Source organism: Dryobates pubescens, chromosome 20 (genome assembly GCF_014839835.1).
Source record: "Dryobates pubescens isolate bDryPub1 chromosome 20, bDryPub1.pri, whole genome shotgun sequence".
Taxonomy (NCBI): domain Eukaryota; kingdom Metazoa; phylum Chordata; class Aves; order Piciformes; family Picidae; genus Dryobates; species Dryobates pubescens.
The window spans coordinates 22,352,163-22,373,110 of NC_071631.1; the positions used below are offsets into that span (position 1 = coordinate 22,352,163).

General features: G+C 61.2%; 1 protein-coding gene across 1 annotated transcript in view; it reads left to right on the plus strand.

Annotated features, from left to right (window-relative positions):
- The window catches only part of DNAH9 (dynein axonemal heavy chain 9), a 192,807-nt gene that overhangs the window by 71,831 nt on the left and 100,028 nt on the right, over nucleotides 1-20,948 (plus strand). Inside the window, exons 36-45 of the mRNA XM_054170731.1 lie at nucleotides 702-867; nucleotides 2,275-2,377; nucleotides 4,391-4,630; nucleotides 5,831-5,992; nucleotides 7,384-7,580; nucleotides 9,322-9,484; nucleotides 10,634-10,757; nucleotides 14,015-14,157; nucleotides 17,821-17,982; nucleotides 20,238-20,471. Of these exons, the coding sequence (XP_054026706.1) occupies nucleotides 702-867; nucleotides 2,275-2,377; nucleotides 4,391-4,630; nucleotides 5,831-5,992; nucleotides 7,384-7,580; nucleotides 9,322-9,484; nucleotides 10,634-10,757; nucleotides 14,015-14,157; nucleotides 17,821-17,982; nucleotides 20,238-20,471 (1,694 nt within the window). The remainder of the gene's footprint in view (nucleotides 1-701; nucleotides 868-2,274; nucleotides 2,378-4,390; nucleotides 4,631-5,830; nucleotides 5,993-7,383; nucleotides 7,581-9,321; nucleotides 9,485-10,633; nucleotides 10,758-14,014; nucleotides 14,158-17,820; nucleotides 17,983-20,237; nucleotides 20,472-20,948) is intronic.

A 20,948-nucleotide genomic window follows, 5' to 3' on the forward strand; every position in this document is an offset into this window, starting at 1 on the left:
AGGGAGCTGCAGAGAGCAAGGAGGTCTCCCTCAGCCTCCTCTGCTCCAGCCTGAGCACCCCCAGCTCCCTCAGCCCTTCCTCACAGCCCAGGGGCTCCAGGCCCTTCTCCAGCCTGGCTGCCCTGCTCTGGACACCTCCAGCCCCTCAATGTCCTTCCTGCAGGGAGGGCCCAGGGCTGAGCACAGCCCTCCAGCTGTGGCCTCCCCAGTGCTGAGCACAGGGGCATGGTCACCTCCTGCCCCTGCTGCCCACCCTGCTTCTGACCCAAGCCAGGCTGCCAGTGGCTTTGGCCCCCTGGGCACTGCTGGCTCCTGCTCAGTGACTGCCAACCAACACCCCCAGGGCCCTCTCCCAGCTGCAGCTTTCCAGCCACACCTCCCCAAGCCTGTAGCTCCCCATGGGCTTGCTGTGACCCAGGGGCAGGACCTGGCCCTTGGCCTTGTTGAGCTTCATCCAATGAGCCTTGGCCCATGGCTCTCACCTGCCCAGATCCCCTCTCAAGCCTCCCTCCCCTCTAGCAGATGGACACAGCCACCCATCTGGGTGCCATCTGCAGACTCCCTGAGGCTGCCTCAATGCCCTCACCCAGATCAGTGACAAAGACACTGAAGAGCACAGGGCCAGCCCTGGGGACACCACTGGTGGCTGGGAGCTCCTGAGTCCCTCAGCAGCTGAACTTTGCTCCTCTGCCTCCACACAGGTGTCCTTGAGAAGCCCCTGGAGAAGAAGGCTGGCAGGAGCTATGGCCCAGCAGGCAGCAAGCAGCTGGTGTACTTCATTGATGACCTCAACATGCCCCAGGTGGATGCCTACGGCACAGTGCAGCCCCACACCCTGCTCAGGCAGCACCTGGACTATGGCCACTGGTAGGAGGCTACCTGGGCTGGGTCAGATTGGACCTTTCTGGCCATGGCTCCTTCTCAGCCATGCTGGAATCACACAGCCATAGAATGGGTGGAGTTGGGAGGGACCTCCAAAGCTCCTCCAGTCCACCCCCTGCAGCCAGCAGGGACAGCCCCAGCCAGAGCAGGCTGCTCACAGCCCCACACAACCTGCCCTGCACTGCTGCCAGCCATGGGGCAGCTCCCAGCTCTCTGGCCAGCCTGGGCCAGGCTCTCCCCACCCTCAGCACCAAACATTTCTCCTTCTCTCCACTCTCAAGCTCCCTCTCTGAGTTCCAAACCATTGCCCCTGCTGCTGGCACCACAGGCCCTGCTCCAGAGTCTGTGCCCAGCTCTCTGCTCAGCCCTTGAAGCACTGCAAGGCCACCAGAAGCTCTCCCTGGAGCCTTCTCCTCTGCAGGCTGCCCAAGGCCAACTCTCTCAGCCTGGCTCCCAGCAGGGGGCTTCCAGTCCTGCCAGCACTGCTGTGCCCTCCCTTGACCTGGAGGCATCCCTGGACTCCAAGTGAGACCTTTTCTCTGCCCCCACTCCCTCCCACAACCACCAGAGAACATAATGATGGCTTTCAAGGGCACCATAAGGTGACCTGGACATGGCCAAGCCAGGCCACTCAGACTGTGCCTTGCTGCAGGGCACTGCAGAACCCTTAGTGGTGAGGTGTTTGTGTCATCTACTCATAAGAGCTGGGAGCTCCTCACTGCCCTCTCCATCAGTCCCTACCCTTCCTCCTGCTCACAGATTCATCTCAGGCAGGGCCTGGGTGCTTCTGAAGCCATCTGGCCAATTTACAGCAGAGAGCAGCCAGAGGCAGCAGCCAGCACCTCTGGAGTGCTCACACAATCACAGAATCTCTTTGGCTGGAGGAGAGCTTCAAGATCATCCAGAGCAAGCTTCAACCCAGCACCCAGAGCCATAGCAGAGAGGTCCCTGCAGGGCCCTGACCTCGGTCTGGCTGCAATTCTGGGCTGCCTCATAGAATCCCAGACTGGGTTGGGTGGGAAGGGACCTCCAAAGCTCCTCCAGTCCACCCCCTGCAGCCAGCAGGGACAGCCCCAGCCAGAGCAGGCTGCTCACAGCCCCACACAACCTGCCCTGCACTGCTGCCAGCCATGGGGCAGCTCCCAGCTCTCTGGCCAGCCTGGGCCAGGCTCTCCCCACCCTCAGCACCAAACATTTCTCCTTCTCTCCACTCTCAAGCTCCCTCTCTGAGTTCCAAACCATTGCCCCTGCTGCTGGCACCACAGGCCCTGCTCCAGAGTCTGTGCCAACCCATTCTGTGGCTCTGTGATTGCCATCCCAGGCAGGGGTGTGAGGCAGAAGCTGCTTCCTGACTGTGTGGTCACCCTGCTGCTGCTTTTGTTTTGCTCAAAGGTATGACAGGAGCAAGCTGACCCTGAAGGAGATCAGAAATGTGCAGTATGTGGCCTGCATGAACCCCACTGCAGGGAGCTTCACCATCAACCCTCGGCTGCAGGTACAGCCCCAGCTGCGGCGGGCACCGAGCTGGGCTCGCTCCGGGGCATGGGGTGAGCACCACTGCCAGGTCCTCCCAGCAGGGCTGCAGATGACACCAAGCTGTGTGGTGAGGTTGACACACAGGAGGGATGGGATCCATCCAGAGGGACCTGGGCAGGCTGCAGGGCTGGGCCCAGGACAACCTCAGGAGGTTCAACAAGGCCAAGGGCAAGGTCCTGCAGCTGGGGCAGGGCAATGCCAAGCACAGAGCCAGGCTGGGTGAGGAGTGGCTGAGAGCAGCCTGCAGGAGAAGGCCTTGGGGGTGTCAGGGGGTGACAAAGTCCCCAGGAGCCAGCACTGGGCCCTGGCAGCCCAGAGCCAGCTGAGTGCTGAGCTGCAGCCAGAGCAGGGAGAGAGCAGCACAGGGAGGGGATTCTGCCCCTCTGCTCTGCTCTGCTCAGCCCCCACCTGCAGCACTGCCTCCAGCTCTGGGCCCCCAGCACAAGGAGGACCTGGAGCTGCTGAGCAGATCAGAGCAGATAAGAGGCTGCAGAACCTCCCCTGTGGGGCCAGGCTGGGAGGGCTGGGGCTGTGCAGCCTGCAGAAGAGAAGGCTCCAGGGACACCTCAGAGCAGCCTGCCAGTACCTGAAGGGCTCCAGGAGAGCTGGGGAGGGACTCTGGACAAGGGCTGGGAGTGCCAGGATGAGGAACAATGGCTTTGAGCTGGGAGAGGGGAGACTGAGAGTGGAGAGGAGGAAGAAATTGTTGGCAGTGAGGGTGGGGAGAGCCTGGCACAGGCTGCCCAGGGAGGCTGTGGCTGTGCCCTGCCTGGAGGTGTTCCAGGCCAGGCTGGATGAGGCCCTGAGCAAGCTGTGCTGGTGGGAGGGGTCCCTGCCCAGGGCAGGGGCTTGGAGCTGGATGACCTTTAAGGTCCTTTCCAACCCCCTCTGTGATGCTGTGAGGGTGCTGTGATCTCCTTAGCAGCAGTGGCATGGATCTGTTCAGTGTCTGCAGTTCCCTCTCCCCTGGTTTGCTTTATCCTCACATTCTCCTGCAGAGTTGGAGCAGGCAGTCCCTGCCAGCCAGCTTCACACCTCCTGCTCCATGCAGCCAGATCCTGCCTTCCTTTAGCTTTGTTGCCCTTCTCTGGACACCTTCCAGCAGCTCAACCTCTTTCCTAACCTGAGGAGCCCAGAGCTGGACACAGCACTCAAGCTGTGGCCTCAGCAGTGCTGAGCACAGGGCACAATGACCTCCCTGCTCCTGCCGGCCACACTGTTCCTGCTGCAGGCCAGGATGCCCTTGGCCTTCTTGGCCCCCTGGGCACACTGCTGGCTCATGTTCAACCAGCACCCCCAGGTCCCTCTCTGCCTGGCTGCTCTCAGCCACTCTGTCCCCAGCCTGTGGCACTGCCTGGGGTTGCTGTGGCCAATGTGCAGCCCCTGGCACTTGGATGTGTTCAGTCTCCTGCCCTTGGCCTCTGCCCATCTGTCCAGCCTGGCAAGGTCCCTCTGCAGAGCTCTCCTACCCTCTAACAGCTCAACTCCTGCCCCCAGCTTGCTGTCAGCTGCAAACTCACTGCTGATGGACTCCATCCCCTCCTCCAGATCATCAATAAAGATATTGATCAGGCTGGGGCCCAGCACTGATCCCTGGGGCACACCACTGGTGCCTGGCTGCCAGCTGGCTGTGGCACCATTCACCACCACTCTCTGGGCTCAGCCTCCAGCCAGTTCCTAACCCAGCTCAGAGCTGCTGTCCCAGGCAGGGGCTGACAGCTTGGCCAGGAGTTTGCTGTGGGGGACAGTGGCAAAGGCCTTGCTGGAGTCCAGGCAGACTCCATCCCCAGCCTGCCCCACATCCCCCAGGCAGTCCCCTGGGCATGGAAGGAGATCAGGTTGGTGAGGCAGGACCTGCCCTGCCTGAGCATTCTGTGACTCTGTGTCCACACATGGAGTCCCCAGGGACATTTTGCCAGAGGTGGTTGCCCATCCCTCTGACTCTTCTGTGTCTTTCCTTTCTCTTCCTCAGCGTCACTTCTGCACCTTTGCTGTCTCCATGCCTGGCCAGGAGGCCTTGGCCAGGATCTACAGCACCATCCTCATGCAGCACCTGTCCAGTGGCAGTTTCTCAGGGGCTGTGCAGAAGTCAGCTCAGCAGCTGGTTGCCCTGGCCCTGGCCCTGCACCAGAAGGTGGCTGCTGCCTTCCTGCCCACAGCCATCAAGTTCCACTATGTGTTCAACCTGAGAGACCTCTCCAACATCTTCCAGGTGAGTGCAGGCTGTCCCCTGGCACATGCAGCTGTGCCAGTGCCACGAGAGCTCGTGGAGCTGTGTCCCCCCAGTCCAGCTGGCCTTGGTGGGCACACCACTGCCTCCCAGCAAGCAGTGGCACAGAGTGTGTGTCCCTGAGCCAAAGGGGTGACCTTGGTTGGGTCTGGATGGATTCCAGGATGGATTCATGATGCTGAGGAGCATTAGAATCATAGAATTGCCTCAGCTGGAGAAGCCCTCTGAGATCATCCAGCCCAGCCACTGGGCTGAGATGAGAGGATGATGATGATGATGACTGGAGATGAGGAAGGAATTCCTGCCAGTGAGGGTGGGGAGAGCCTGGCACAGGCTGCCCAGGGAGGCTGTGGCTGTGCCCTGCCTGGAGGTGTTCCAGGCCAGGCTGGATGAGGCCCTGAGCAAGCTGTGCTGGTGGGAGGGGTCCCTGCCCAGGGCAGGGGCTTGGAGCTGGATGATCATGAAGGTCCCTTCCAACCCAACCCATGCTGTGGTTCTCTGAGGACCAGCAGCCCAGGCAGGCTGTGTGTGTGGGGCTGGCTGGGGTGTGCAGATGAGCCCAGGGAACATGACCTGCTCTGGGAGGCTGCAGGTACCAAGGGCTGTGTTCTGCAGGGGCTTTGAGCAGAGGCTCATTCAGAAGCTCAGCTGCAGGCTGCTCTGACAGCTGCAGTGCTGCAGCTCCTCTGCAGTGTGGTAGCTGAGTGCTGGCTGAGGTTATTCCCTCTGGGGCAATGGAATCATAGGATCACAGCAACATTTTAGCTGGAAGAGACCTTTCAGATCATCCAGTCCAACACTGACCCAGCACTGCCAGGGCACCACCAGACCATGGCCCTCAGCTCAGGATCTACACAGCTCCACTACTGCCCTGGGACAGCCTGGGCCAGGGCTGGACAAACCCTTTTGGGGAAGAAACTGTTCCTCATGGCCAGCCTAAAAACTCCCCTGGCACAACTTGAAGCCTTATTTCTTGCCCTGTCCCTTGTTCCCTGGGAGCAGAGCCCAGCCCCCACCTGGCTGCAGCCTCCTCTCAGGGAGCTGCAGAGAGCAATGAGGTCTCCCTCAGCCTCCTCTGCTCCAGGCTGCACACCCCCAGCTCCCTCAGCTGCTCTTCACAAGACTTTGGCTCTAGCCCCTCCACCTCAAGATGGTTTTACTGACCCTCTGTGTTCTCCACAGGGCCTCCTGTTCTCCAGCCCTGAGTGTGTGCAGCAGCCCCAAGACCTGGTGAAGCTGTACCTGCACGAGTCCAGCCGGGTGTACAGGGACAGGATGGTGGAGGAGAAGGACTCTGCAGCCTTTGACAGGATCCAGCTGGAGATGGTGAAGAGGTTCTATGATGTAAGTGGTGAGGTCCATAGCTCACAACAGCCATGCTCACAAGGGAAGAGGCTCCTTGGCAAAGCCAAGTGTGGCCCCCAGGTCTGCCCATCTCCAACTCTCCTCAAGGACAATGTTCTGATGGGACCTCAGGAGCAAAATCTGTCACCTGTGTCCTGGGATGCAACAGCTGTGACATGGTCACTGCTGCAGGCCATGAGGACACTGGGAAGGGACAAACACAGCAGAGAGTGTGCTCCTCCAGCTCCTGCATGGAGCAGCCTGAGCCATGCCTGTTGCTGCAGGGCTGTTCTTGTGGCTGTGTTCTTCTAGGGTGAGAGCAATGGGTTGGAGCAATGTCAGCAGTGAGGCTTCTTCCCTTCCTCCTCTTCCCCTCTTGTTCCTCTTCTCTCTATTCCAACATGCAGGTGCAACTGTATGAGCAGACCCTGGCATCTCCTGGAAAGCTGGCATGGAGCTCTGCTTGTTAGCATGGAATCCCAGCCAGGGCTGGGTGGGAAGGGACCTCCAAAGCTCCTCCAGTCCACCCCCTGCAGCCAGCAGGGACAGCCCCAGCCAGAGCAGGCTGCTCACAGCCCCACACAACCTGCCCTGCACTGCTGCCAGCCATGGGGCAGCTCCCAGCTCTCTGGCCAGCCTGGGCCAGGCTCTCCCCACCCTCAGCACCAAACATTTCTCCTTCTCTCCACTCTCAAGCTCCCTCTCTGAGTTCCAAACCATTGCCCCTGCTGCTGGCACCACAGGCCCTGCTCCAAAGTCTGTGCCCAGCTCTCTGCTCAGCCCTTGAAGCTCTGCAAGGCCACCAGAAGCTCTCCCTGGAGCCTTCTCCTCTGCAGGCTGCCCAAGGCCAACTCTCTCAGCCTGGCTCCCAGCAGAGGGCTTCCAGCCCTGCCAGCACTGCTGTGGCCTCCTCTGGCCCTGCTGCAGCAGGTCCCTGTCTGTGCTGAGGGCTCCAGAGCTGCCCCAGCACTGCAGGGCTGTGAGCAGAGCCCAGCAGAGGGGCAGAATCCTTCCCTGCCCCTGCTGCCCTCACTGCTGGGGCTCAGCCCAGGCCAGGCTGGGGCTGGGCTGGCAGTGCTTGGTGCTGGCTCAGCTCCAGCTCTGCACCCCCAGCACCCCAAGTCCTTCTCCTCAGGGCTGCTCTCCTGCTCTCCATCCCCTGCCTGCACTGATACCTTGGGTTGCCCTGCCCCAGGTACAGGATTTAGCACCTGGCCTTGTTGAGTCTCAGGAGGTTCACACAGTGCCAGCTCTCCAGCTGGGGCAGGTCCCTCTGGCTGACTTCCTGTCCCCCTGCCATGGCAGCTGCTCTGCAGGGGGCATCTGCAGCCTCCCTGAGGCTGCCTCCATCCCACTCTCCTTACAGCAGCTCTTTCTCTTTGCTTTGGCAGGACATGGAGGACACTCTAGAGCAGGCCAAGAGACTGAACATCTATTGCCACTTTGCTAAGGGTGTAGGGGAGCCCAGCTACAGGCCAGTGCCATCCTGGGAGGAGCTGCACCAGATCCTTGTGGAAGCCTTGGACAACTACAATGAAGTCAATGCTGCCATGAACCTGGTGCTGTTTGAGGATGCTATGTGCCATGTGTAAGGGGACTTGCTGCCTTTAGGGGCTCCTCATTGCATTTGTCTGTGCAGAGTGCTGCTGTGAGGCTCCCTGGAGGGTGTGGAGGTGCAGAGTCAGAGCTGGGGGTGTGCAGGAGCCTCACCTGCCCTCGTGGCATGGTCAGCACCACTGCCCTGCTTGCCCAGCTGCTCTTGGGAGGGCACTGCAGCCAGCAGGAGGCTGCCTGGGGCTGGCAGAGGGAGCACTGCAGGCTGGGGGTCCACTCTGCTTGCTCTTGTGGTATCCTTGGCCCACGATGCTCTGCATCTGACACAGACACTGATGGGAGGAGACTGCTCAAGAGCTTTGTGGGGTTCACCTGACAGCCACTGCAGAGCCACTCAGGCTGCAGTGCCCCAAATGCTCTCACAGCTGCCTCACAGCTGGCTGTGCACAGCCCCTGGGTGGGGGTTCTGAGCAGCACACAGTGGGTTGGCTTGGAAGGCACCTAAGTGTCCCTGCTCCAGCCTAACTCTGCCCTGCTGCAGCCTAAACCTGTCCTGCTCCAGCCTAAACGTCCCTGCTCCAGCCTAACTCTGCCCTGCTCCAGCCTAAACCTGTCCTGCTCCAGCCTAAACGTCCCTGCTCCAGCCTAACTCTGCCCTGCTCCAGCCTAACTCTGCCCTGCTCCAGCCTAAATGTCCCCTGCTCCAGCCTAACTCTGCCCTGCTCCAGCCTAACTCTGCCCTGCTCCAGCCTAACTCTGCCCTGCTCCAGCCTAAATGTCCCCTGCTCCAGCCTAACTCTGCCCTGCTCCAGCCTAACTCTGCCCTGCTCCAGCCTAACTCTGCCCTGCTCCAGCCTAAATGTCCACTGCTCCAGCCTAAATGTCCACTGCTCCAGCCTAAATCGTCCCTGCTCCAGCCTAAATGTCCCTGCTCCAGCCTAACTTTGTCCTGCTCCAGTTCCAAACCCTTGCCCCTGGTCCTAGCCCCTCAGGCCTTTCCCCCCAGAGTGTGCTGAGCCTTCAGCCACTCAGCCTGCTGAAGGCTGCCTGTTGGGTTGTGGGTGGAAGGGCCCTCTGGAGATCATCTAATCCCAGCTGCCTTCAGAAGAGAAACCTTTCCTGGGGCATGCATCCAGGCCCTGAATCCTGTGCCTGCATCTCAGTGTGATGAGCTTCCTCTGGCCTCCCTGGGAAGATGTCCCAGCCTCCACCTCCAGGGAGCTCTGCCAGGCAGGTGACAGGACCAGGGCAAGGGTTTGGGACTGGAGCAGGGCAGAGTCAGGTTGGAGCTCAGGAGGAAGTTCTGCACAGGGAGGCTGGGGAGACACTGGCACAGGCTGCCCAGGGAGGTGGTGGAGCCCCAGCCCTGGAGCCATCCAAGCTCAGCCTGGCTGTGTCCCTGGGCAGCCTGCTCTGGCTGGAGCTGTCCCTGCTGCCTGCAGGGGTTGGACAGGATGCCCTTGGAGGATCCCTTCCAGCCCACTGCCACCTGGGAATCTGCAAAGGGTTTCCCATGCTGAGCTGCCTCCCACCCCTGCCCCCAGCTGTGCCCTTTGCTGAGCTCTGGCAGCCCCGGGCATCGCTGGCTGCCCCGTCCCGTGGCTCGGCATTCCCCCTCCCCTCCCCAAGCCATGTTTCAGCGGGTGGATGCGGGCTGGCGGGCGCGGGGTGGGGGGGAGCAGGGCGGGGCCGGGCGGGGCCGGGCCGGGCGGGGCCGGGCGGGGCCGGGCGGGGCAGGGCCATCACTAACGCGGGCTGTGCGCGGCGGGCTGGAGCTGCCGCATCAGCCGCATCCTGCAGGGGCCCCGCGGGAACGCGCTGCTGCTCGGCGTGGGCGGCAGCGGCAAGCAGAGCCTGGCCCGGCTGGCAGCCTTCATCAGCGCCCTGCAGGTGTTCCAGATCGCTCTGAGGAAGGGCTATGGCATCCCTGACCTGAGGGTAGGTGACTCTTAAGCTTGAGCTGGAGGGGAAGGAAATAAAGAGCAGAACCTGCCCTGAAAGCTTCACCTTGCTGTGTGCTGAGCGACCCGCGGTGGGGCCACCGAGAAGCCCCAAACCCCTCTGTGGGAGCAGCAAAGGCTGAGAGCCCCCAGAGGAGCAGCCCCAGAGGGCAGCTGAGCAATGCTCAGCAAGAGCTAAAGGAGCTGTGGGGGGCAAGAGGCTGGGGCCAGGCTCTGCTGAGTGGTGCCCAGGGCCAGCACAAGGGGCAGTGGGCACAGACTGGCAGCCAGGAGGTTGGATCTGAGCAGGAGGAGAAAGTTGTTTGTTGTGAGGGTGCTGGAGGCCTGGAGCAGGCTGCCCAGAGAGGTTGTGGAGTCTCCTGGTGTGGAGAGCTTCCAACCCCCCCTGGGCATTGTGCCCCTGGGCAAGCTGCTGGGGGTGCCCTGCTGGAGCAGGGCTTGGGCTGGGTGAGCCCCAGAGGTCCTTCCAACCCCACTCACACTGGGATGCTGTGAAACAGCTTTTCCATGTGAGCAGGTTCTGCACTGAGTGGGGACTGGAGGGTGAGTCCTGCTCAGACTGGAAGAGGAGGAAAAAGACAGCTGAAGAAATCTGTGTTTGAGCCAAGTGTCCTCCTTCCTTCCTCACAACCAACCAAATGGGAGAAAAACCAAACCCCAAACCCAAAGCCCAAACCCCAGAGGTTTCTGCTTGTGAGAGCAGAGAGTCCCACAGCATGCAGACACCCAGGACCAACAGGTCCAGTCCCTGCTGTCTCTCCCAGCCCCTGTGCTGCTCTGAAACTAGAGGGGAAGAGTTGGAAGGGACCTCAAAGCTCATCCAGCTCCAGCCCCTGCCCTGGGCAGGGACCCCTCCCACCAGCACAGCTTGCTCAGGGCCTCATCCAGCCTGGCCTGGAACACCTCCAGGCAGGGCACAGCCACAGCCTCCCTGGGCAGCCTGTGCCAGGCTCTCCCCACCCTCACTGCCAACAATTCCTTCCTGCTCTCCAGTCTCAGTCTCCCCTCTCCCAGCTCAAAGCCATTGTCCCTTGTCCTGGCACTGCACCAACCACTTGTAGCTGTGTTGCAGTCCATGCTTTGCAGAAGAGAGCTGCAGCCCTCCTGCCTCTGCTTTGCACCCCAGGCAGACCTGGCGAGCCTGTACCTGCAAGCCGGTGTGAAGAACGTGGGCACCGTGCTGCTGCTGAGCGAGGCACAGGTGGCTGAGGAGCAGTTCCTGGTGCTGGTGAACGACTTCTTAGCAACAGGTGGGGCTCTCCTGCTTGGCCTTCTCCTCTGCTCCTTGCCAGTGAGGCTGTGCACATGGAGCTCCAGGGCACACAGATAAGCAATCTGTGAACCAGGTGACAAGGTGCTTGGGCTATGGTCTAGGGCAAAAGCAGTGCTGAGGTCTCCTTGGTGAGGGGGAACTCAGTCACAGGATCACAGAATGGGTTGGGTTGGGAGGGACCTTCAACACCCTCCAGTTCCAACCCCTTGACATGGGTCTCAGTCTCCCCTCTCCCAGCTCAAAGCCATTGTTCCTCAGCCTGGCAGTGTCCAGAGTCCCTCCCCAGCTCTCCTGGAGCCCTTCAGCTACCGGGAGGCTGCTCTGAGGTCTCCCTGGAGCCTTCTCTTCTCTAGGCTGCACAGCCCCAACTCTCCCAGCCTGGCCCCACTGGGGAGGCTCTGCAGCCTCTGCTCATCTCTGTGGCCTCCTCTGGAGCCTCTCCAGCAGCTCCAGGTCCTTCTTGTGCTGGGGGCCCCAGAGCTGGGGGCAGTGCTGCAGGTGAATCTAAGGTTTTGAGTTGTTTGGCATAGTGGTTACAGAAGAGTGAGTCCAGGTGCCAAGCCTTTGCCTCCTCTCAGGAGCTCCTCAGCTCAGGTCTGTGTGGCTGCCTGTGCCACTGGGGTGGCAGTGCCCAAGGGAGTGTGGAGCTGGGGCACCAGGCCCTCACTGGGCAAGCCAGGGTGGGTGCTTCCCCAGAGTGCCCTGAAAATCACTGCTGCTAATCGCCAGCCACTTGCTGACTTCAGTCAGGGGTGGGAAGAGCCCAGCTGGCTCAGGTGACCTCATGGGTGGTGAGAAGTGGAGAGCTCACAGCATGGTGGGGTGATAGCTTGTGAGGAACTCCAGAGTTCTGTGGCTGTAAATTGGCCAGATGGCTTCAGAAGCACCCAGGCCCTGCCTGAGATGAATCTGTGAGCAGGAGGAAGGGCAGGGACTGATGGAAAGGGCAGTGAGGAGCTCCCAGCTCTTATGAGTAGATGACACAAACACCTCACCACTAAGGGTTCTGCAGTGCCCTGCAGCAAGGCACAGTCTGAGTGGCCTGGCTTGGCCATGTCCAGGTCACCTTATGGTGCCCTTGAAAGCCATCATTATGTTCTCTGGTGGTTGTGGGAGGGAGTGGGGGCAGAGAAAAGGTCTCACTTGGAGTCCAGGGATGCCTCCAGGTCAAGGGAGGGCACAGCAGTGCTGGCAGGGCTGGAAGCCCCCTGCTGGGAGCCAGGCTGAGAGAGTTGGCCTTGGGCAGCCTGCAGAGGAGAAGGCTCCAGGGAGAGCTTCTGGTGGCCTTGCAGAGCTTCAAGGGCTGAGCAGAGAGCTGGGCACAGACTTTGGAGCAGGGCCTGTGGTGCCAGCAGCAGGGGCAATGGTTTGGAACTCAGAGAGGGAGCTTGAGAGTGGAGAGAAGGAGAAATGTTTGGTGCTGAGGGTGGGGAGAGCCTGGCCCAGGCTGGCCAGAGAGCTGGGAGCTGCCCCATGGCTGGCAGCAGTGCAGGGCAGGTTGTGTGGGGCTGTGAGCAGCCTGCTCTGGCTGGGGCTGTCCCTGCTGGCTGCAGGGGGTGGACTGGAGGAGCTTTGGAGGACCCTTCCCACCCAACCCAGTCTGGGATTCTATGAGGCAGCCCAGAATTGCAGCCAGACCGAGGTCAGGGCCCTGCAGGGACCTCTCTGCTGTGGCTCTGGGTGCTGGGTTGAAGCTTGCTCTGGATGATCTTGAAGCTCTCCTCCAGCCAAAGAGATTCTGTGATTGTGTGAGCACTCCAGAGGTGCTGGCTGCTGCCTCTGGCTGCTCTCTGCTCTCTCCATCTTTGTCTTTCTCACTCAGTTCACTTCTTATCACTGCTTAAGAGCCAGACCAAGGCACAGCTTTTAGTCTGTCTGATCAATCAGCAGGTTTCTGATCTGTGTCTTCTCATCCCTGATCAGTGCTGATGTTGGCAGCAGCTCACTCAGCCATGATGATCTCCATCAGAGCAGAGCCCCCAGCTGAGCAGGTGACAGATGAAGGAGTGATGAAAACCCCCTCCCTTGGGCACAGTTATGGCAGGCACTTGCAGAACTCTTCCATTTCTGAAGGCTCTGATAAGATTTCTGCTTTTAAACCTTTTGGTGACCTGGGAGTTATTTGCCTGTGCAGATGGCAGGGACCAGCTGCAGCTCTCCACAGAATGGTTTGGGTTAGAAAGGACCTCTGAGATCATCCAGCTCCAAGCCCCTGCCCTGGGCAGGGACCCCTCCCACCAGCACAGCTTGCTCAGGGCCTCATCCAGCCTGGCCCTGAACACCTCCAGGCAGGGCACATCCCTGGGCAACCATATTGTACATGGAACCAATTCATTTGCAAACCCAAAGTCGTTTCATTGCTCTGTGGGGCACATCAGGGACTGCATTTTGCCTTTGTGGTCTCATGAGCAGGGTGGCTCTGATAAAAAAGGATCTTTGCACATTGGAGCAGCAATGCTGTGGGCAGCAGGAGCAGGGCAGGGATGGTGCCCCTGGGCTGGGCACTGGGGAGGCCACACCTCGAATCCTGGGGTCAGCTTGGGTCCTCTCACTGCAAGAAGGACATTGAGGAGCTGGAGCAGGTCCAGAGAAGGGCAACAAAGGTGGGGAAGGGTCTGGGGAGGAGCAGCTGAGGGAGCTGGGGGTGTTGAGCCTGGAGCAGAGGAGGCTGAGGGAGACCTCATTGCTCTCTGCAGCTCCCTGAGAGGAGGCTGGAGCCAGGTGGGGCTTGGGCTCTGCTCCCCAGTCTCAGGTGCTAGAAGGAGAGGAAATGTCCTGAAATTGTGCCAGGGGAGGCTGAGGTTGGAGAGGAGGAGAAATTTCTTTGCTGCCAGAGTGGTCAGGGCCTGGCAGAGGCTGCCCAGGGAGGTGGTGGAGTCCCCATGCCTGGAGGTGTTGCAGCAAGCTGTGGCCATGGCTCCTGGGGCCAGGGTTTGGTGGCCATGGTGGGGTTGGGCTGATGGTTGGACTGGAGGAGCTCAGAGGCCTTTCCCAACCCAAACAGCTCTATCCTCTGGTTGTTTTCCATCTGCTTTTACAAGTTTGCTCCCACAAGTGTGCATTTGCTAGCAGCTGAGCTGCTGTGGCTCTGTGCTGCTGCTGGGGCCCTTGGGCTCCTGCCACAGTGGTGATTCTCCAGGAAGAGGCTTCCCTGAGTGCCTGTGAAGGGAGGCAGCTGAATCCCTCTGCCCTACAACACGCAGAGCAGAACCAAGCTCTGCCCTCTTCTCTTAGGTGAAATCCCTGACCTCTTCCCTGAGGAGGAGGTTGAGAACATCATCAGCAGCCTGAGGAGCGAGGTGAGGGCCCGGGGGCTGCTGGACTCCAGGGACACCTGCTGGAGGTTCTTCATTGAGAGAGTGCAGCGGCAGCTGAAGGTGAGAGAGCAGGGGGAGCCTGGGGCCTCACCACCCGCCTGGGGCAGGGGCAGAGGCTGGAGGGGTTTGGGCCACCTTGCAGGGAGGTCAGACTGCAGCCTGCAAGGCTTCTCTGCCTATTGACCACATGGACTGGGGTTGTGCCCGTGAGCAGGACTACAGCATAGGAAGTGCTCTCTGTCACCCCTGCTGGGGCTGAGACAGCCCCAGGAGAGCCACCAAGGTGAGCAGAGGCTGCAGAGCCTCCCCTGTGGGGACAGGCTGGGAGAGCTGGGGCTGTGCAGCCTGCAGAAGGCTCCAGAGAGACTTCAGAGCAGCCTCCCAGGACCTGAAGGGCTCCAGGAGAGCTGGGGAGGGACTTTAGACAAGGGCTGGGAGTGCCAGGGTGAGAGGGAATGGATGGAAGCTTGAGGAGGGGAGATGGAGACTGGAGATGAGGAAGAAATTCTTTGCAGGGAGGGTGGGGAGAGCCTGGCACAGGCTGCCCAGGGAGGCTGTGGCTGTGCCCTGCCTGGAGGTGTTCCAGGCCAGGCTGGATGAGGCCCTGAGCAGCCTGTGCTGGTGGGAGGTGTCCCTGCCCAGGGCAGGGGGCTGGGGCTGGATGAGCTTTAAGCCTTTCCATCCCAACCCACTCTGTGAATCTATGAACAATTTCCCTTGGAAAAGCTGAGCAGGACCAAGCTTTGCCTTTCCACTGTCAGACCTTGCAGAGGGCTCCCACTGGGCTGTGCAGGATTAGGTTTTACTCCTGGAAGAGTTTCCCAAGGGAGCTTCATGGTGTTGAAAGTCCACAACCAGGAGCATTAAAATCTCATCCTCTGAAAGTGCTGGGAGCTGAGTGGGACACCTCAACAGTTCCATGACTCTCATTCTGCTCCAGGATTTCCCCCCCTGCAGCCCACATTCCAGCACACAAAGATGTTGTGCATATGTCTTAAGGTCCCACAACAGTTTCAGGGCTTCCCAGGTGCATGGAGAAAATACAGGGCAGGAGGCCTGAGACTCTGCCCTGGTGCTGTGAGCTGGCAGCAGGTGAGCTTTGCTGTCTGCTCAGTGAAAGCCTCTGCTCCTCACCCTCTGCTGGCTGTGTTTTGGTGGGACCTGCTCACTCAGGCAGGGTCCTGGAGGACTTGTTTAGGGAGAGGGTCTGCTCAAGAGTTGATTTGAGGGGGGACCATGCCACAAGGGCAGGGCATCCAGCCCTCTTCTTTCTGCCCTCTCCCCCTGCAGAGGGCAATTTCTAATGGGTGCTGCTGCAGGTTTGTAGCTCTTCAGCACCTTGGCTGTCTTCTGCCTGCTGGCAGTCCCTAGATCTATCCCTGCTGAGCTGTGAGGTGCAGTGGAAGGGCAGTGGGGATGTGATTTACTCGAGGCTGGTCCCTCCTCCTTGTCTGTGCTCCCTAAGGAATGCTGCAGCAGATGGCTGGGGTCAGCTGGGAAGTGCTCCTTGGCCCCAGGGGTTGGTGATGGCATCAGACCCTGTGCAGGGAGCTGATCAAGCTGTGGCTGATCCAGGGCACGCTGGAGCTCTGGGAGCAGCACAGGAGCGCAGCTTGGCCCAGCAGGGCACTCACACAGCTTCTGCCTCAGGGTCTTGAGAGAGGCAGCACAGGTGCAGAGGAGCTTTGGAGCTGGAGAGCTTCCTGAGGCTGCAGCACAGAGGTGCCCAGGGCTGTGCAGGGCAGGAAGGGTTTGCAGGATGCCCTGTGTGTGAGCACAGGGAGGCCATGGCAGAGGGGCAGAGCTGCCTCTTCTGAAGCGGCAATGCAAACAGGTTTGTGACAGGCTGGACTCAGCAGCTGCTGAGAACTGGATCTGAGCTCCTGGGGGAGCAAGAGGTGATGCTTCTGCCCTCCCTCAGGGCCAGGTGTTGCAGCTTCACCGGGTGGTGGCAGCTTCAGATTCATGGAATGGTTTGGGCTGGAAGGGACCTCAAAGCTCATCCAGCTCCAGCCCCCTGCCCTGGGCAGGGACCCCTCCCCCCAGCACAGCTTGCTCAGGGCCTCATCCAGCCTGGCCTGGAACACCTCCAGGCAGGGCACAGCCACAGCCTCCCTGGGCAGCCTGTGCCAGGCTCTCCCCAGCCTCACTCTCATTTCTTCCTCCTCTCCACTCTCAGTCTCCCCTCTCCCAGCTCAAGGTTCCTCCTCCTGGCACTCCCAGCCCTTGTCCAAGGTCCCTTCCTGGCTTTCCTTCCTGGCTTGAGGTTTCTCTAAATAATTTCTCATTCTGCTGCAAACAGCTTTTGAGTTTGAGCCACCTCAGCCCCTTCCACTGAGATCTTTCCAGGTGGGCTCGAGGTGCTGCCAGGAGAATTTAGCTCCATTCACTTTAATCGCTGGTTGCAGCAGTGGAGTCTGGATGCCAGAACCCTGCTGGGTGAAGCTTTGTGTCAAGAGGTTCTATTAAAGCCTGAGCAGCAGTCAGTGAGTGCCAGGCTCTGCTTCTGACCATGGCAGTGCTGGCACCAGGGCTGGGGTTCAGTGCAGGGAACAGCTGTGTTTGCTCCCGGGTTAGGCCTGCCCAGCCCCTCCTCGCTGCCTTGCAGTGCAAGGACTGAAGGATAGAGGCTGCTGTGTCCTTAGCTGGGGGTGGAGGCTGCTGGAGGGTGGGAGGCGGCTGGTGGGGGGTGGGGGGGGGGCGGGGGGGAGGGTGGGGGGAGGTTGCTGGTGGTGGGTGGGTGGTGATAGTGGGGGGGTGGGTGGTGATAGTGGGGGGGTGGGTGGTGATGGGTGGGTGGTGGGGGGGGGTGGGAGGTGGCTGGTTGGGTGGTGATGGGGGGGTGGGAGGTGGCTGGTTGCGGGGGGTGGTGGGAGGGGGGAGGTGGTAGGGGGTGGGAGGTGGGTGGTGGTGGCTGGGTGGTGATGGGGGGGGTGGGAGGTGGCTGGTTGGGGGGGGTGGTGGGAGGTGGGTGGTGGTAGGGGGTGGGAGGTGGGTGGTGGTGGCTGGGTGGTGATGGGGGGGTGGGAGGTGGCTGGTGGGGGGGGGGAGGTGGGGGGTGGTAGGGGGTGGGAGGTGGGTGGGGGTGGCTGGGTGGTGATGGGGGGGGTGGGAGGTGGCTGGTTGGGTGGTGATGGGGGGGTGGGGGGGTGGCTGGTTGGGGGGGTGGTGGTGGGTGGGGGGGTGGGAGGTGGGTGGTGGTGGGTGGGTGGTGATGGGTGGGTGGGGGGGGTGTGGGAGGTGGCTGGTTGGGGGGGTGGTGGGAGGTGGGTGGTGGTAGGGGGTGGGAAGTGGGTGGTGGTGGCTGGGTGGTGATGGGGGGGGTGGGAGGTGGCTGGTTGGGGGGGGTGGTGGGAGGTGGGGGGTGGTAGGGGGTGGGAGGTGGGTGGTGGTGGGTGGGTGGTGATGGTGGGGGGCGGGTGGTGATGGGTGGGTGGTGGTGGGGGGGTGGGAGGTGGCTGGTTGGGGAGGTGGTGGGAGGTGGGTGGTGGTAGGGGGTGGGAGGTGGGTGGTGGTGGGTGGGTGGTGGGAGGGGGTGGGAGGAGGGTGGTGGTGGGTGGTGGTAGGGGGTGGGGTGGGAGGTGGCTGGGGGGGGGGGTGGGGAGGAGGGTGGTGGGAGGGGGTGGGAGGGTGCGGGGGCGAGGGGGGGAGATCTCCTGTTGGGAGTGTCTGGGAGGGTCCAGGCCGGGCCGTGCGGTTGACCTGCCCCCGCCTGCCCCGCAGGTGGCGCTGTGCTTCTCGCCGGCCGGCGGCCAGCTGCGCGCCCGCGGCCGGAGGCTGCCCGCGCTGCTGGGCTGCGTGGCCGTGGACTGGTTCCAGCCGTGGCCGCGGCAGGCGCTGGAGGCGGTCAGCCTGCGCTTCCTGCGCGACGCCGCCGCCGTGCCGGTGAGCTCCTCCCTGCCGCGGCCGCCGGGCCCGGGCTGCCGGCCACGGCTCAGCGCTGGCCGCCCGGGCCCGAGCTCTGCCTGCCGAAGGACAGAGAAAGGGAAGCAGGGAGCGAGACTGATGGGGTGGGGAAGGAACTGACCCAGCTGGGGTGGAGAGAAGCGGAGTGCCCAGGGGGCCAAGAGGGCCAAGGGCATCCTGGCCTGCAGCAGGAGCAGTGTGGCCAGCAGGAGCAGGGAGCTCATCCTGCCTTGTGCTCAGCACTGGTTAGGCCACATCTTGAGTCCTGTGTCCAGTTCTGGGCCCCTCAGCTCAAGAAGGACATTGAGAGACTTGAAGGTGTCCAGAGAAGGGCAACAAGGCTGGGGAGGGGTCTGGAGCACAGCCCTGTGAGGAGAGGCTGAGGGAGCTGGGGTTGCTTAGCCTGGAGAAGAGGAGGCTCAGGGCTGACCTCATTGCCCTCTACAGCTACCTGAAAGGTGGCTGTAGCCAGGTGGGGGTTGGGCTCTTCTCCCAGGCACCCAGCACCAGAACAAGAGGACACAGTTTCAAGCTGTGCCAGGGGAGGTTTAGGCTGGAGGTGAGGAGAAAGTTCTTCACTGAGAGAGTTGTTAGCCATTGGGATGTGCTGCCCAGGGAGGTGGTGGAGTCCCCAGCCCTGGAGGTGTTCAAGAGGGGATTGGATGTGGCACTTGGTGCCATGGTCTGGTCATGAGGTCTGTGGAGACAGGCTGGACTCGATGATCCTTGGGGTCTCTTCCAACCTTGGTGATACTGTGAGACTGTGAAGAACAATGCCAGGGGACAGAGACACAGAGACACAAAGCAGTGTGGAACCCAAGCCCTGATGGCACCACTGGCACCACTGCTGCTGGGGGCAGGCCAGAGAGGCAGCAGACAAGTGGTGCAGAAAAGAAGCTGAGCTGTGGTTGTTGCAGGGCACCTGCCCTTGGCTCTCCACACTGGGGGCTCAGCTTCTGTGGTTGTCGTGGGCAGAACTAGGTCAAATCCTGCCTGATCTCATAGCATGGTTTGGTTGGAAGGGACCTTAAAGCTCATCCAGTCCCATGGTCAGGGACCCCTCCCACCAGCACAGCTTGCTCAGGGCCTCATCCAGCCTGGCCTGGAACACCTCCAGGCAGGGCACAGCCACAGCCTCCCTGGGCAGCCTGTGCCAGGCTCTCCCCACCCTCACTGGGTGCCTCATCCAGGCTCTTCCTAAACACCTCCAGGGATGGGGACTCCACCACCTCCCTGGGCAGCACATCCCCAGGGCCAATCTCTCTTGCTGGGAAAAACTTTCTCCTCACCTCCAGCCTAAACCTCCCCTGGCACAGCTTGAGACTGTGTACTCTTGTTCTGGTGCTGGGTGCCTGGCAGAAGAGCCCAACCCCCACCTGGCTACAGCCTCCCTTCAGGGAGCTGTAGAGAGCAAGAAGGTCTCCCCTGAGCCTCCTCTTCTGCAGGCTAAGCAACCCCAGCTCCCTCAGCCTCTCCTCACAGGGCTGTGCTCCAGACCCCTCCCAGCTTTGTTGCCCTTCTCTGGACACCTTCCAGCAGCTCAACATCTGTCCTGACCTGAGGGGCCCAGAACTGGACACAGGACTCCAGGTGTGGCCTAAGCAGTGCTGAGCAGTGCTGGCCACACTGCTCCTGATGCAGGCCAGGATGCCCTTGGCCTTCTTGGCCCCCTGGGCACACTGCAGGCTCCTGTTTAGCTGCTGTCCACCAGTACCCCAGGTCCCTCTCTGCCTGGCTGTTCTCAGCCACTCTGTCCCCAGTCCTTGTCCTGGCACTCCCAGCCCTTGCCCAAAGTCCCTCCCCAGCTTTTTTGTAGTCCTCCTCCTGGTGTCAGCCTGCAGCTGGGCTGAGGAGGACCCAGCTCCATTCCTGTAGCTTTTGTGGGCTGGATTGTGAAGGATAAAGCCTTCAGTGTGTCTCTGGCTCAGTGTGTGCCTGAGGAGGCCACAGCCCTGCCTCAGAGGGGGAGATTGTGTAGAGCTGAATGTTGGAAGTATTGCCTGGAATAAGATGAAGGGTGAGATAAAAAGATCTCCAGAGAGGGCTGGAGCCCAGAGGCAGAGAGAGTTGCTCCAGAGATAACAGATGGCAAGGGCTCAGCTGAGATGCTGCAGCCTGCAGTTAGCTGCAGCACCACAAAAAGCTGATGAATGCCTTTCTCTCCAGCCCAGCTCTGTGCTAGATGGAGTTATCCCCTCTAAAGCAGTCTCTCCTTGGCTTCCCCTGCTCCCCAGGCCTCCCTGCAGGGCTCCATCAGCCAGTTCCTGGCCCATGTGCACAGCAGCGTCAGCCAGGCCTCCCAGCTCTACCGCAGCCGCCAGCGCCGCTACAACTACACCACCCCCAAGTCCTTCCTGGAGCAGATCAAACTCTACCACAGCTTGCTGAGCAGAAAGGGCAAGGACCTGAAAGCAAAGATGGAGAGGCTGCAGAATGGCCTGGAGAAGCTGAACAGCACCTCTGCCCAGGTGAGCAAGCCCTAGGGCCCAGCGCCCCTGAGGTGCCTCCTGTGGCTCTTAAGGACATCTCTGGGGCCTGCTTCTAAAGGAGAGCTGTGATGGCTTGAGGGCAGGCTGCAGGAGAAGGCCTTGGGGGTGTCAGGGGGTGACAAAGTCCCCAGGAGCCAGCACTGGGCCCTGGCAGCCCAGAGCCAGCTGAGTGCTGAGCTGCAGCCAGAGCAGGGAGAGCAGCAGCACAGGGAGGGGATTCTGCCCCTCTGCTCTGCTCTGCTCAGCCCCCACCTGCAGCACTGCCTCCAGCTCTGGGCCCCCAGCACAGGAAGGACCTGGAGCTGCTGGAGAGGCTCCAGAGGAGGCCACAGAGATGAGCAGAGGCTGCAGAGCCTCCCCTGTGGGGCCAGGCTGGGAGAGCTGGGGCTGTGCAGCCTGGAGAAGAGAAGGCTCCAGGCAGACCTCAGAGCAGCCTGCCAGGACCTGAAGGGCTCC